The sequence below is a fragment of the Castor canadensis genome, chromosome 9 (assembly GCF_047511655.1).
Source record: "Castor canadensis chromosome 9, mCasCan1.hap1v2, whole genome shotgun sequence".
In the NCBI taxonomy this organism is placed as follows: domain Eukaryota; kingdom Metazoa; phylum Chordata; class Mammalia; order Rodentia; family Castoridae; genus Castor; species Castor canadensis.
In genome coordinates this window covers 61158786-61175739 of record NC_133394.1, presented here as the reverse complement: position 1 = coordinate 61175739, position 16954 = coordinate 61158786, and the positions used below count along the sequence as shown (strand labels likewise).

At 35.5% G+C, this 16954-nt stretch overlaps 1 protein-coding gene and 1 long non-coding RNA gene across 3 annotated transcripts in view; one reads left to right on the top strand and one right to left on the bottom strand.

The window, feature by feature from the left end:
* LOC141410913 (uncharacterized) overlaps positions 1 to 6872 on the top strand; it is a 92343-nt gene extending 85471 nt beyond the window's left edge. For both annotated transcript variants that reach the window (XR_012435715.1, XR_012435716.1), the window contains 2 exons: positions 5423 to 5505; positions 6793 to 6872. This is a non-coding gene — a long non-coding RNA (uncharacterized lncRNA). The remainder of the gene's footprint in view (positions 1 to 5422; positions 5506 to 6792) is intronic.
* Positions 1 to 16954, bottom strand: part of LOC141410912 (bifunctional heparan sulfate N-deacetylase/N-sulfotransferase 3-like) — a 115869-nt gene that overhangs the window by 76862 nt on the left and 22053 nt on the right. Inside the window, exons 3-4 of the mRNA XM_074041699.1 lie at positions 11522 to 11707; positions 6583 to 6711 (exon numbers count right to left, since the gene is read on the bottom strand). Of these exons, the coding sequence (XP_073897800.1) occupies positions 6583 to 6711; positions 11522 to 11707 (315 nt within the window). The remainder of the gene's footprint in view (positions 1 to 6582; positions 6712 to 11521; positions 11708 to 16954) is intronic.

Sequence of the window (16954 nt, the reverse complement as noted above, 5' to 3'; positions counted from 1 at the left end):
TTACAAAAATCAGTAGGCTTGCTATACACTAACAATGAGTAAATTGAGAAAGAATGAAGGAAAACAATTACATTTACAATACCCTCAAAAAAATTCAAATACCTAGGAATAAAATTAATAAATGATGTAAATAACCTCTACAAGGAGAACTATAAACTACTGAAGAAAGAAATCGAGGAAGACTGTGGAAGTTGAAAAGATCTCCCATACTCATGAATTGGCAGAATCAACATAGCAAAAATTGGTATACTACCAAAAGCAATCTACATGTTCAACACAATTCCCATCAAAATCCCAATGATGTTCACCACAGAGATTGAAAAATCTACTCTAAAAGTTCATTTGGAACACAATAGACCACAAATAGCTAAGGAATACTGAACAAAAAGAGCCATGCTGGAGGTATCACAATACCTGACTTGAAACTATACTACAGAGCCATAGCAATAAAAACAGTATGGTACTGGCACAAAAACAGATATGAAGACCAGTGGAACAGAAAAGAGGACATGAATATGAGTCCACACAGGTATGCCTACCTTATTTTTTACAAAGGCACCAAAAACATATGATGGAGGAAAGACATCCTTTTCAACAAATGTTGCTGAGAAAAGTGGTTATATGCCTGCAGAATACTGAAACTAGATACCTGCCTGTTACCCTGTACTAGTATCAACTCAAAGTGGATTAAGGACTTAAATATCAGACCCAAAACCTTGCAGTTAGTACTTGAAAGAGCAGGGAATACTCTGGAAGCAATAGATATAGGCAAGGACTTCCTCAGTAGAACTACAGCAGCCCAGCAACTAAGAGAAAAGATGGACAAATGGGACTACGTGGATTCTAAAAGCTTCTGTACAACAAAGGAAGTGGTCTCTACATTGAAGTGGGAAAATATTTGCTAGCTATACACCAGACAAAGGACTGACAATCAGAATATACAGGGAGCTCAAAAAACTAAGCTCCCCCAAAGTTAATGAACCAATAAAGAAGTGGGCAACTGAACTAAACAGAACTTTTTAAAGGAAGAAGTCCAAATGGCCAAAAAACACATGAAAAAATGCTTACCATCCCTGGCCATAAATGAGATGCAAATCAAAACCACGCTAAGATTCCCCTCACTCCTGTTAGAATAGCTACTATCAAGAACATCGCCAACAACAAATGTTGGTAAGGATGCAGGGAAAAAGGAACCCTCATACACTGCTGGTAGGAATGTAAGCTAGTACAAACCACTTTGGAAAACAATATGGAGGCTTCTCAAAAAACTATACCTTGATCTGCCATATGATCCAGCAATACCACTCCTAGGGATAAACCCGAAGGAATGTGACTCAGGTTATTACAAGGCCTCTGCACACCATGTTCATTGCAGCACTATTTACAATAGCCATGTTATGGAAACAGCCAAGATTCCCCACTACTGACAAATGGATTGAGAAAATGTGGTATTTATACACAATGGAATTTTACTCAGCTACAGAGAAGAATGAAATTTTGTCATTTGCAAGTAAATGGATGGAACTGAAGAACATCATCTTAAGTGAAGTTAGCCTGGCTCAGAAGGTCAAAAATCGCATGTTCTCCCTCACAGGAAGATTATAGACCTAAAACAAATGCATGGGTCACACACTAAGGGGAGAATGTGCACAGGAGGAACATGGAAAGGGAAAGAAACCTAAAACTTGAATGTGGTTGATGTGCTCACTGTAGAGGAGTGACTATAGTAATGTTAAACTGGCAGATTACTGTGGGAAGGGGACCAAAAAGTAGCACAGAGGTCTGGCAGAGATGAACTAATGTGGGTTGCAATACACAAGTGCATGGATGCAATGTTAGGAATCTCTCTGTATAGCTATTTTATCTCAAGCTAGCAAAAACGCTATGTCTTTCTTATTATCTCTTACATTTTCTCTTCAACAAAATTGGAGAACAAGAGGGCAGAACAGGTTCTGCCAGAAGCGGGGGTGGGGGCGGGGGTACTAAGAAGGTGGCACTGGCCCAAACGATGTATACACATGAAAGTAATTGTAAAAACAATAAAAGAAAGAAAAAAAAGTACATTGAATGCATGTATGGAAAGTTCATAAGGAAACCCATTATAAATTTTTGCAATAGAGTTAGAAATAGTGGGGAGAGTTCAGAGTAGGAGGGATAAGAAAGAGTAGTAGAGGGGATGAACATGATAAAAGTACATTAAATTCATATCTAAAATATCACAATGTTACCCTTCATTTTGTACAATATACACTAATAAAAAACCAAAGAAGCAAAAAAGGAATAAAAATTTGTTTTCTTTCATACGAATTTTATAGACAACCAAATATTATACATGCAAATTATAATTTTTAAAATTTTATGTGGATTAATTTCTACTTATGTAGGTTATTTTCTTTTGTGAATTTTGTTTTAATTGTTATTTATCTATATGTTACTCCCAGTTTTAGATATTCATTCTATTCACATGCTTATGTTTCTTCTTTAATAAGAGAAATAAACTTAGATTTTGCTTTCAGGGGTTTGGGTAGATGGGTATCATGGATGTGTTAAAAGAGTGCAATATCAAATTGAGAACATGGGAACAAAAAATCTAGTAAAATGTGGGCATAAAGGTGTTAGCTATTTGTACTGTGATATATGTGTAGAGGAATTATAATATTTCTGTTCTTTCAGGGGTTTGCTCCCCTTGAATGCCAAGTTGAGTGGTAAGAGAGTGAATCTTCTGGCAATCCACAGCCTTTTTTGAATTAATAAAGAAAGCAAGTGCTGACTTCATTATGAAGCATGCTGGGATGACACAGAGTGTTCCACAGATAGTGAATTTAATGAGTGAACACATAGGGCATGTTTACTGACCAGAAGCATTAGCAAAGACTCAGACATCTTCTGATTAGGAAAAAGAGCACCAAAGTAGGAAGGTGATATCCTTGTTCAGATAATCTGCGATAATATGGTTCCCATTAGAGGTACGATCCTAACCCAGAAACAATTTCATTCATCTCACTTAGAGTTACTACTTCTTCCTAAGACAGGTGAAATGGGAGATGTATTCAAATGTATGGTTTACTCTTACTTCCTACTTTTCTATAAGCATATATATCATAAATTATATAAATAATCATTTATCGAGGGTATGTACAGTCACTGCCAATGAGTCCTTTATGTCATCTGCATGAGTTTTAATCCTTAGAACTCATTTACATATTATTTATATAGGTACTTTAAAGTAAGTTGCCACTTTTCATCATTTGAAAATGTACATCTATGAGGTTTCTCTGTGGAACTGTGAATCGGTGAAGAACATTTGTGTCTGAGTGTATTACACGTTTGCATAGAAATTTGTGCTTGTTCATATGCAGTGACCCTGGTGTATTTCTGTGGCTCCCTCTCATGATATTTTTAGCATAACTCCCATTACCACCTTGAAGTAAACAAAAGCACTTCAGGGACTATCTCTCTGCTTGGTAAGTTTCAAAACCTGATTTAGCATATGCATACTGACATAGACAGTGCATATCTCTGGGGCAGAAATCAATGTAGTAAAGCCTATGAATCCAATGAATAAAAAGGATGTCACCTATTAGTTTACAATGGGGAATTATAAATTAGGGGGAACTGAATACTTTGAAGTCTGTAAATTAGAGGGTCCTTTCCTGGTAGTCAGGCTGTGTTGGAAGTATTCACCAATTAAAAGAAAAAGTTTGAAATTGTACAAATTACTGCCCCAGTAAGCACAAGTTTCTGTGATCACACATTTTTTCCTACAGTAGTATCTATATAGGAAAGCAAATTGCAAGTCAAAAGTTGACAGTTGAATTTATAATCAGAAAAAGAAGAATTAAATTCTTCAGTTCCAGGCTTAGATAGCCTTGATGGGTTCACCTTGCTACTGGGTCCAAACCTCAAAGTCTATAAATCAAAATCCACATCAGACATACTCATTTAGAGATGGCCGTTTTCTCTTCCCTAGATAGTGCTAACATTTGTCTTTGCAACTCTTTTTTTAAATTAAATTCACCTGATTGACACTTCTCTAGACAAGAAAAATACATTGATAACCGTGGAACATTTCAGAAAGTTATTCCACTCAAGGAGTTTGTCTTTGCTGTGATCTATTCCAGTTTAACTCTGAAGCATACTTCACTGAAGCCACCACTCATTTAACACTGAGTTATTCTAACACCTTGATATTATATTTTTGCATGGAAAAAAACTTCATTAATTAAAGCCATGGTTATATTTTTATTTTCAACTCAAAGGCATCTGAGTGTTTTTAAGTTCCATGTCTCCAGCATCCATCTAACTTTTTGCAGTAAACAGTGTCATTTAGCATTCACAGAAAATAGTACTTCTAATGGAGTCCTGTGTTATTACATGATCTTCCAATGGCTGCTTTTCAAATCCACCACAATTAAAATTCCTCTTTCTTGCAGCTAATACATATCTTGAGATCATCAAGATTTTCTAATTCTCATTCTGGCCTAATAAAAAGGACTGTCATTGCTAAATTAATAGCATGTTTTACTAGAGCTGGAGGTCTTAAAACCTTAACACAAACTTTATCCAAACATTTAATTTTAGTATGAGAACTCATGAAAAACAGGCCCTTTTTCCTCACTCCATTCTGCAAGGCAGATGCCACTGACTATTGACAGTTGATTTCCTTTTGGCTAGACTCCACTGAGTCTAAATGTAGACTTCCCAATCACATTTCCAGGTAAGTAGAATTGCTCCCCCAAGCTGGACCTGGTGTACCACATGAAGAGTTCTGGATTCCTTGTATGTTTTTATGGTTTCTGACAAAATTTGTAACTTAGTTTGAGTCTAAATATTCATCTGACAGTAATTGCATTCTGTAACTTTTCTGAAGTTTGTGAAGTTTATTCCATATGCATCTCTTCATCAAGGTAAATAAAATTGCCAATTATTATTGATAAAGTTCTGGGAATCATTTGTTTTGTTAAAGAGGCTGCTCAGTCTAGATTAGTATTAAGATTAATACAGGCTTTACTATGGGAATTTTAAAATTAAGATAATAATTTGATTTCTTAATAAAGGAAGACATTTCTTATCACAAAATGGATGAAATTTTTAATATAAATCCATTGTACATAAATGAATGAATTTTGAACTTTTTCCATATGATGAAAATCACTTGGTTTATAAAGTTATGAAATAACCATACTACCAGGACCTTTTTAAGCACCAAAGAATCTATTGGCTTAAAGAATTAAGTACAGTAGTTCATAGTACTATTTTTTTATGATGACAGGAAATATAAAATATCAGAATTTTGTTGAATATAGATTAAAGAGTCTTAAAGTTATTAGTGAAAATGTTAGAATTTTAAGAATATTGTAACTGAGTCTGCAGTTCATAATCATGCATTAGTTTAACTATTTTTCCTGTGTATTTTTGGCAGAATTGGGAAGAAAAGAGAAGACAGCCATATGATGTAACTCAAAAGATACCATTTGTAAAAGACAGGTTATCTAGGAGAATCAGGTTAGTTCTGACATATAAATCAAAATTACTTACATTTTAGGGGTCTGAAATTCAATAAACTTCCAAAGGCTAAATGCTACAGTATTCCAAACTATCCCGATTTTTGAACACACTTGTAGATTTTCCCAGAGACAAGTTACCCTTACTTTTACCTCATTTTCTAGAAGCTAAAAAAGATAACTAGTTATTGGAGTAGCTGAGGAAAAGCACCTGCATTTTTATTTGCAGGACCTGAAAAATTAAGGTCAAGAAGAGTTTTAAATTTTATTCTGTTTATTTCTAATGCTATGCAATTTTTATCCTGTTAGAATTTTTTTCATATTGGAGGTAATTATAGTTTTTCATCTTGAATATTGCTAATGCCAGGGGCAAACCCACATATATAGTAAATAAATTTTAGCTTTACTTTTTATGTTCCTGCACAAGGGAAAATCACTAACAGTTTTTCCTTATACAACTTACTTCAATTAGTTCTTCTTTCACTACACTACTTTAAAAATACTTGCTTTGTACAAAAATACATGCAGTTGGTTCACTGCATTGCTGATACACAAGAAATGAAGAAGGAAGAGCAGTCAATTAAACAGGGGTGCCTTGTGTTCTAGCATGGTAAGATTTACATGGTGCAGAACAATGTCATATTTGCTCATCTGATTTCTTTCCTTTATACTTATATAATATGAGAACATTTTTTATACCTTAAATAGAAAAAAGCAAAAAGACAGAGCAATAGAGATAATAGTTGCCTAACTGAAGAAAACTGGTACCTAAAGGAAGTAGGAGAGTTTGTTGGTGAAAATCTTATTTTCCAGAAAAGCAAGATATGATCACTTTTCAACATGGAGGAGGGTCTGCTGCAGTGCGCTACCAATTCTGCCACAAATTCCTAATGTCACTGTGGAATTACTGTGTTCCCATTTGTAGATGTGGTTCAATTCAGTTTTTATGACTGTTTTAGAGCTGGGACTTCATGGTGATTTGATGATAACTACCCAATCACTGGCCTCTTTGTCAGGATAATTTTTACCCACACTGTCATTTTTCATCATTATTTGAAGAATCACTCCAAGTACTTACTGGGTTGAGGACCACAGTGAAGAAAAGTTCACCTCCTTGAATACTCTTATCCAGCTCCTTAGGACCCCCTGGATAGTCTTTGTAGAAAATTGTGTGAGTGAAAAGCCCACAGGTCTGTCTTGGAAGAACCTAAAAGAAAAATGACTAAGTAAGGAAAAAGCTAATTTCAACCAATTACTTTATTGAAACCTAACTTTTTTCTTATGAAAGGTGATGTACAAACTGGCATCATTATTGAACTCTAAACTAGGCCCTGGAAAAATCCTTCACACCCTGGGAAAGAGAGGAGGATGTAAGTAAAGAATGGTCAGTGAGGGAACTTAAAGAGATATTTAAAACTAAAATAGACTTTGAGTTATTTTATTCACTTTTCTCTTTAAATCTTAAAAGTTAGTACTTTTGTTTTTCTGTGTTGAGGGCAACAAATGCTAGCTAATTTTTTAGGTGTCTTACCTATCTTCATATCATAAGCAGATACCTTAAAAGCAACTGAGGCCAATAGGAGAAGGGGACCAGGAACTAGAGAAAAGGTTAGATCAAAAAGAATTAACCTAGAAGGTAATACACATGCACAAGAAATTAATGTGAGTCAACTCCCTGTATAGCTATCCTTATCTCAACTAGCAAAATCCCTTGTTCCTTTCTATTATTGCTTATACTCTCTCTTCAACAAAATTAGAGATAAGGGCAAAATAGTTTCTGCCAGAAAGAGAGGGAGGGGGTGGAGTGGGTGGTAAGGGAGGGGGTAGGAGCAGGGGGGAGAAATAACCCAAACATTGTATGCACATATGAATAATAAAAAAATAAAAATTAAAAAAATAATAGTTTCTGCCGGATATCGAGGGGGTGGGGGGAAGAGGGAGGGGGTGGAGTGGGTGGTAAGGGAAGGGGTGGGGGCAGGGGGGAGAAATGACCCAAACATTGTATGCACATATGAATAATAAAAAAAAAATTTAAAAAGATACAATTCATAAAAGCAAAATAAAACATGTTTTTTATTTGAAAAAAAGTACTTTTATTATGAAGTCTAATATATTTTAGCATCATAAGAAATAAAGAGCAGTAAAAAGAATTTAAAATATTAGAATTATCTGCATTAAATTGTAATCCTAGTAGGCAAAAATGTAAAGAATATTACTTTCTGACAAATTCTACACATGCATTAGAAAATGAAGTCAATTATTAACCCATTGTGCTTCTTAGGAAATGACATTCTAAATTATAACAGATATTAAAACACAAATCACAGTATTTGCTAGAGTCTGCAAAGACCACTGCAGGCTATTGCAACTGCCCAAAATTCTAGGTGTGAATCTGCCAGTTTCAAAAGTAAGAGATTATCCACTTGACTTGCATAGTAACTTTTAGAACATGTCCTAAACAGAATGATAAATGGTCACTTAGTAGAAGGTCTCTTTTCATCCTTTAAATCCTTCTGCTTCTATTATACACATTTGTTATCAGTACGTTTTTTTAAAATTTTACAGATAAAATAACAGTGTAATTATAAAAGGCTTTACTTTTAAGCTAAATATAATGATCCCATGATAAGCTGAGTTTGCAGTATACACTTGAAGTGGCAGAAAATTAATGAATACATTTTGGAAAGTGACAAATTTTACACAGGCGGGAGCTTTGCTTTTTTGCCCTAAGCAAATAGATCTTCATTTTTATTGTCTTAACTCTTAAAGCATATTTAGTTCAATAAGTACTTTCAAAATATTGCCTGTTCAGGAAGTCCCATGTTTTGCAGCCCATCACAAGTATACTAGTTCTTTTTTTTTTTTTAGTTTGAATATCTATTGTAAATAAATTTTAGTCTAGTTCTTGGAACATTTTCTTAGGAAGCTAATTCTCAGCTTGATCAATGTATCCTATATTGCTGAATAAATCAAGTCTCTGTATGTCCTTTTTATTTTTGTAAACTGGTAAAGCTTATACCCTTAGAAGCAAATTCATCTTGAAACAGTTGAAAGGACATTAGCTTAAATCACAGAGTATTAGCTCTGGTGATGTGTATGTTTGAAAGCATGCTACATTGTCATAATACTAGCACAAAGTCAACAACAAGAAAGGAAGTGAGAGAAAGATATTCTAACTGAAAATATAGTTCCTAACAAGTCTTGGAAATGTCATTTCCTGGAAAGCAAAGCTTTATATAATATTTCTTCATTTATTTACCAAATACTTATTCTAATCTTTATACTGGATCATGTGGAGGAATAAAAAGGTACATGTTTTTAAAAATTCTGTTAGTATATATTAATTATACAAAGGAGTTTCACTGTGATATTTACATATATGCATATAATGGACTTTGATCATATTCATCCCTTCCACTCTTGCAGGTTTTAATATATATAAGGCTAAGGAAAAGTATCCAAAAGCTAAACAAGAAAATGCTCACATGCGATTGCCAGGTTAGTATTATTTTAAAAGTATATGATTTTAGCTAAACTATTTTTTAGGTATTTTGCTATGGACTACCCTCTAGATCTGGTTGTCAGAGTATAACACTATCAAATTTGAACTCTGAGACTCTAATGAACCCATGAAAACCTTATGAAAGCCTCAGTCAACAGGAAGCCAATGTCCTATAACTAAGGCTTCAAAGAGACAAAACTGCCAACAATACTCAGTAAACACTGGGGGCGAGGGGGCTGCTGTCAGCAGGATTAATGGGAGGCTTCACCAATGTGCATTTCTATTAGTGGCAGGCCTGAGTTTAGTATTGAACTGATATATACCAAGGTGCTTTACTGTAAATTATATAAGATATAGGACTTGATACCAAAGAATATAGGGAATAGAAATAGGTAGAGTGTGGCCAGTAAGTTGCTCAAGGTGGAAAAAACAGCAAAGGCAGAAAAACAGCAACATGTTTTTGGCCTGTTTGGCTAGAGCAAGTGTGTAAGTGGCAGGGAAATGGAAGACAGAAAGGTAGACATAGAGAAGATTGTTTTCAGGTCCCTGAATATCAAATTAAAGGGCATGGAAACAACTGGAACTCATAAAGGTAAGAAAAGTAGGATGGAGGCAGAATTTTAGAAAGATTAAGTTGGCACTGCTTCTGAGATAGACTGCAGTGGGGGTGGGTCAAACTATAAGTAGACAAGCACCAAAGTTAAGAAATGGAAATCCCGGCAGTGTTTCAAGATGGTGGCTGTGGTAGTACCAATGAAGATATTATAAAAGACTTATTGCTAGGATTCAGAGACTGACTGGAAGTGGGGTCTCAGTGTGATGTTTGAATTACAGAACTGAATCAAGGATAACAGAATCAATAGCTGGTCAGTAGGGAAGATAATGAATTTTCTTGTAAGTCTTTTGAGTTTGATTTGTGAATGTGTCATAACATAAAGTTTCCCTCACCTCATATAGCCAAATATGGGTCTGACAGAAGGTTCATTCCTCAATTTCTTGCCCCTTTTTTCTTTTCTGTCTCTCAGTAGGAGGGCACTTTGGCTCCTGTGGTCTCATTCATATCTCTATTTGGATGGCCTTGTTCTCTCTTTCTTATTGCATAATCAGCTGCCTATAGAACATTTCTCACTTGGAAATTCTCACCCAAGAGCCCACAAATCAAACTTTTCCATGCGAAAGTATAACCACAGGGACAATTCCATCAAAGCAGGAAACCTGTAGAAGTCTTTATTGTCTGTAAGATTCTTGCATTTAAAATACAGGTAAAATATATTTTTCAGGAGAAAAAAAAACACATCTCATGGTCATATCCTAGCAAGTTTTCTAACAGTACAGAAACAGAAACAAAGCAAAAACACTGAATAAAATCTTTAGAGTAACACCCATATCGTAAGGCTACCTAGGATTCTAAAATGACAAAAGCACATTGGAATGCTTTTAAATCATGATATAAGACAGGTCTTTTAAATTCTCTCTGGTCAGAAGCCTGGCAACATGAGACACAGTAAATTCATTTTCAGTACAGAGGAAGGGCAGGGTGGGATAAAATGTGGCCATAATCTCCCCAAGTAGCATTTATAACATTTTTTTTAATTGAAGGACAAGTCAAGATGTGAGTTGATACAAGTTAAATGTCATTATCCACTCTAATTTCTGCAGACATTAGAAAATTGTCTACAAAGAAGCCAGTTACACCTAATTCTGGAAGGCTGACATTTGTTCAAGCGTATCAGTTTGACTGTCACGGTTGTTCACATAGTGTTCTTGGGCTGTTTCTTTCTGTTATTTGAGTCTAAATTAGGAGACCATTCCAAGCTTCACAGTGCTTTCCTTGGATTTCCTGACTCAGGGAAAAACTAAAATTTAATGACTTACTTGGAAGGTCTCACAAAATATTAGATAGTAACATATTTTAACAATATCCTTTGCCAGTGTAGAAGAAGCAAAATAAAACAGAGAGGATCTGGAGGGAATTAGGCAATGGAGAGTAATGATCTAATTAACATCATCTGTCATTTATTCTCTGTGTTATCATCTGTTAATGATTAAGCAGGACTTCGAATGTGGCTTCTTGCTGCAAATAGTTGAGTTTTGTTTTGTTTTGTTTTTTTCAGCCTGGCATGGTAAGAAGAAAAACACAGTTTAGCTTATAAAAGGCCAGCATGGTTAATATAGAGTTGGTATTAGTTTTATCTGCAAAATTATTTTTTGAAGAAATGATGACTTCCAAAATTATCTACAAATTTGATGTAATGTTTTCTTAATGTTTTCATATCAGTGCCTGCTAATCAGTAGTAGAGTCAGAAAAAAAACCCTATTTTTGAAGTCATATTTGAAGAACTGAAGTGATTGTAATAGGAAGATCCTTTCCTTAGATGTGACCAATACGCTTCCTACAAAATGGAGCTTTTCCTATAGCTCTGTCTGTAACTTTTTGTTCTTTTTTTCTTCTTCCTACAAATGTGGGAAATCTGGAAGAATTACTTCAACTCTATGAATCCTGGAGGGAGCTCACCATGATGTTTTTGTGAATGAAGCCTCTCCGATACCTAGCTGGTTTCAGATGTGGATATTCTTCAGTGCTGGTGATTTTAATATTCCAAACCTTCTTCCAGGCCTCGTAAAGCTGAACGTGGACAGGGTAGACACCAGAATGGTGAGGGGCCACTGCATAGCCCATGTCAGTAGGAATGCCGTGCTCCTAAGACCAAACAAACTCATTAGAATGTGCGAAGATTTGTCTTGATCATATTTTCACCCCAGAATTTTGAAATGTGTTATAAATACAATTGTTTAAATCCATCATTACTAATTAGTTTGTAAAACTAGAGTGATAAATGAAGACCTCTAGACTTCAAGAAGCTTGGTAACCATTTCACCAGTCTTGATCTTGATATATGTGTTTGAGAGGTGATGTGAACGCCACTCAACACATCCTTGTCAGAGCCACTTGTTTTTATTCTATTGCTCACAATTTCAACAAATTGAATAATAAACACTTGCTACAAACATATTCATCATTTTCCTAAGAATAAAACTATTTATTAGAGTAATAGTGAACCTTCCACGTTCACCAGACACAGGGTTTTATTTTGTATGCTGCAGTTTCTACCAAGTTTGTCACATTCCTATTGGTCCCTCAGCCTGTGAGCCTATAACAGACAATGTTGTCTCAAGAGAAGACACTTTTAGTTAAGTAATGTAGAAAATTCTATAGAGCAATTTGTTTTGAAATAAAAGTCTTCATAGTGAAAATAGAGGGTACCAAAAGAGCCAAATAACCTGGGAAATTAGTATACTTGAAATCAAACTTTAGTGTATAAAATAAGTTCATTTAAAAAAGTTTCAAATTTACAAATATAGAAACACTGCAATCATGAAGTAACCCATCATGCATCACAATGCTTCTTTTTTCAATTGGTCCTGCTCAAGTTCTGTCCATTCCCAAAATAAATCTACATGAACTCTGGATTATTTTGGAAGGGGCTTGGGACAACTTAGTATAGTTGTAATTTTTCTTCTCTGCTTGAAGTGGCCATTAGTCCTTATTCATTGCTCTTTGGCATAGAGGAAAATAACTCAAGCATAAACAATGAAACATGTTTTTTAGAAAAAGAACTCCTACAGTTTCAGTGTTGACATATTTGTCTTTCCTGAATGGGTTTTTAATTTTTCTGTTTGTATTTTTCAATTGTTTGATAGTTTTCAAAGGTTCCACTTTAATAAGCTTCCCTTGAAGCTTTCTTCATGCCACAGAGCAATTTCACATACAGAGAACCATAACATCAGGCTGTTAAGTGGATTGAGCTACAGCAATGTGTTACAAATATATATTGAAAAAGTTAAAGAGGTGTGGCTAGCTTTGTTTTACAATCAAAATAATAACAAAAAGGGAAAGGAAGGATGTGATGCACTGGAACACAGAGCTATCTTCAACAAAGATTTCATTTTTTTTTTCCAAAACTGGAGAACAGGAGGGCAAAACAGGTCCTGTCTGGGCGGTTGGCACCAGTGGGAAGGAGGGATGTAGGGAAAGGGTGTGTGAGGGTGAATATGGTGCAAATACTTGGTACATATGTATGAAATGCAAAAATGAGACCTGCTGAAACTGTTCCAGGAATGGGGGGAAGGGAAATAAAGGAGAATGGTGAAGGGGGTGAATTCAAGTATGGTATTTGATATATTGTAAGAACTTTTGTAAATGCCACAATGTACCCCCATCCAGCACACCAATAAAAAAAGGTTTTAAAGGAAAAAATGAACAATCACAAGAATTTTTTGAGGAGTATGGGAAAAAGCAAGGATAAAATTCACAATGACTAGAGCTACATCATACAATTCAAATGCCTGCAAATTTGTAAAAACCTATATTGATCAAGAGCTCAAGGTAGTTATAAATGCCTATAAGTAGTCAGTATCTTCAGGAACCCGATATAATAAAAAGATACTTTAGCAGCAACATTTCCCTTGTTTTGAAGTGCTAAACAATATTCCCCAACTAATATACATACTGTTTTTGGTTTTCCTTCTAGCTGTTGGCAGTAAAGTCTCATCCTTTATTGGTGTGCTGGTACAGTGTGGTGAGTGGTGGAAAACTCCACCCCTGGACTCAGACATATCTGGCTATTTCACTCTCATTTACTATCTATGTGGCATTTGGCAAATGACCTTTGACCTAAGTATGACCTCTGACCTAAGTATGACCTCATGCTTTAGTTTCTAAAATGCTAGATAGAAGAGTACTTACCCCAGAGGGTTCAGAGGTAATTAAATAAGACAGGGAACACATTTAGTGGGGTTCCTGAAATGTGACACACAATCAACAAATGCTCTTTATTATTGTCGTCATTACTATCTTCCCTCCATTGCTCTTTATTTTTATTTTTCTGGCAGTACTGGAGTGAGCTCAGGACTTTGTGCTTGGTTGGCAGGGGTTTTAATACTTGAGCAATATCTCCAGCCTTTTTTTGCTTAAGTTATTTTTCAGATAAGGTCTAATGTTTTTGCCTGGGCTGGCCTTGAACCATAATCCTCTTGATCTCCACCTCCTGAGTAGCTGGGATCACAGATGTGAGCCACTGTTTCTAGCAACTCCATTGTTTTTATGTGCTGTGATCCATTACTCAACCATAACACAGATATTATGAAACTTCTGGGACACCCTTTTCCTTTGTCAAAAGAGATAGGCTATTTTTTATATATTCACTAGATTTTGAAATTTTCTCTCATGGGCTTCTGGGGTAAATAATGACTCCTACCCCACTACCTTTTCCTGGGCATGTTTCCCTCTTGAGCCATTCAGATACTCTCAACATGTAGTTCCAGCATGTGAATCACTGAGAGTTACTCTTTTTAATGAGTTTTGGATAAAGGATACATGCATCTGATCCCCTAAATTTGCATACTAGAGAGAACATCTGAAATCTTATTATATAGAAAAGTTTAGGCTAACATTGTGGGTAGTATGTTCTGGGAAGGCAGATTCCCATGTTCTGGAAGGTTAGCCATAATGCTGGGTAATAATAATAGCTAAGTACATAATGTTAATAATAGCTGACTAAGTACATAATGTTCAGCAATCTGTGGCAGAAAGTCTAAAATACTTTCTTAGGCATCTTAACTTAAAATTTAATTTTCATTATGTTTTTCATTGACTCTAGATTGAAAATAGCATCTTAGATCAACAAGCTCTGTGATCTATGTCAAGAGTTTCCTAGTGAAAGAAAACATGGACCAAAAAGATTGGGAAAATGGCTATGCTACCATAAAATGTAAGTTAAACACTTAGAACACAAGTGAGATTTACTAGTCTCAAAACTGGATTCTTGATCTCCATGTCTTAGCCCTGGCCCCTGCCCCTCACCCCTGCTCTTTCTTCATGGTTCTGCCATGCCATTAAATGACACTATCAACTACTAACCAACCAGATTCTATGTCAAAAAAGATAGCATGAGCTGGATGTGGTGGCACATGCCTATAATTTCAGCTACTTGGGAGGCAGAGATTTGGAGGATTGCAGTTTGATGCCAGCCTGAGCAAAAAGCTAGTGAGACTCCCATTTGAAAAATGTGCCAGGTGTGGTAGCACATATGTGTAATCCCAGCTATGAGGGAGGCATAGGTAGGGGGACTGTGGTCTGAGGCCAACCCTGGACAAAAAGTGCAAGACTCTCTTAAAAAAATAAATAAAGCAAAAGTGGTTTGGTACCCACCTAACAAGCAAGGTCCAGAGTTCAAACCCCAATACCACCTCCAAAATATAGATGTTATTTTTGACATTTCCTGTGTCCTCATTCTCTCTTAAATCCAGTCCAGTCCATTATCACATCCTATCAGTACCACCTTCAGTACATATCTTAAATTTATCCACTTTTCTCTAATTCTACCACCTTCATCACCTTAGTCCCATCTATCTTATCTCATAGCCTTTTGACATGGGATTCTAATATCCTACCAATTTCTTTCCTTGCCTGTTTCCAATTCATTCCCTACCTAGTAGCCAAAGAAATATTTTAAAGACACAAATATGGCCATGTGATCAAAATCCTTCCAAGGAGCTGGACATGGTGGTGCACACCTACAATCCCAGCACCAGAAAGCAGAGGCAAGAGAATTTTGAGTTTGAGGCCAGCTTGGGCTACATAGTGAAAAACCGCCTCAAAAAATATTTTCATGATTTACCCTTGTATTTAAAATGAAAAATTCCTAGCATGGTCACAAGCTATGCAGGATATGACCCTTGGTTCTTAAATCTAGCCTCATTTTGAGTCACCCTCTTCCTTTCACTGCGCTTAGTCACCTTGACCTATTCCCGAAACTCATCACATTCATTTCTACCTCAGTATCTTCCCATGTGGGGCTTTCTCAGCCTAGGGAGTTCCTACTGCATCTCTTTACCTGAATAAGGCTGCAGTCTGTTTTAGGTAATTTATCCTGTCATATATTCAGAGAAGTCTTTACTGACAAGTCCCCAAATCAATGAAGTGCAGGTTAAGACTTGTCTCCATTTGTCTCCACTTGTTTTTCATGGCACATGGCATAGTTTTATAATTAGTTATCTACTTCCTCTCTTCCACTTTAAACAAGTCCCATGGAGTCTGGGTTCTGATTTATTCCCTGTTCTCTGCTCAGTGCCCAGTCTACAGCAAGCATGTGACAGGTACTGGTGACCAAGTGTGCAGACCAATTCTGACCACTTTCCTCTCACTTAAATTCTTACTTTCTCAATTTTCTCAGGGAAGTTACCAGTTAGCAGATGTGTGGCAACTCACAGGGAAATTTTAATACCTATATAAGTAATACTCAAGAAAATGTTTGAGGCTTCAGTTAAAATTATTATTTCAGTGCCACACAGACATATCTATTATCTTGAAATTTTATACTTAATTGCACTGTATAAAATATGAAATTATGAGATTTTACTAAATTATCATTTCCAAGTAGACACTGTGGAGACAATACAATTGAATAAGCAAAAAGCAATGCTGTAGCCCTTAGAAAAATTCCCCTAAAAACTCAAAGAGAAAAGAAAAAAATTAGCATTCAGGTATTTGAGCAACACAATTAACGCCATCACTGAGGAAATCATTGTTTATTACTATCTTTAATTGTATTTATTTACCTAAACTCTTGCTAGTAATTAAGAATGGTATTTTACTTTTAATGTTTATCTCTAGCTCAATCTTTTCAAACAGAAGAAACTTTTTAATTCCCATTAATGACTAGAAGACCCATTGCTTCTTTCCATATTTCACAGATTGGCAAGTATGAAAACTAATGTAATTAAAACCCCCACAATGATACCAAGTTAAACGGATATTCTGCAATCTACAGAGAAAAAAATGTAAAGCTTCATTACAACATAATTTAGCAATACTTCTAAATGCTTTTGTGTATTTCATTTTGGTTGGAATGTCCCATTTTCTCAGTATATGAAAGTTCATGCTTTG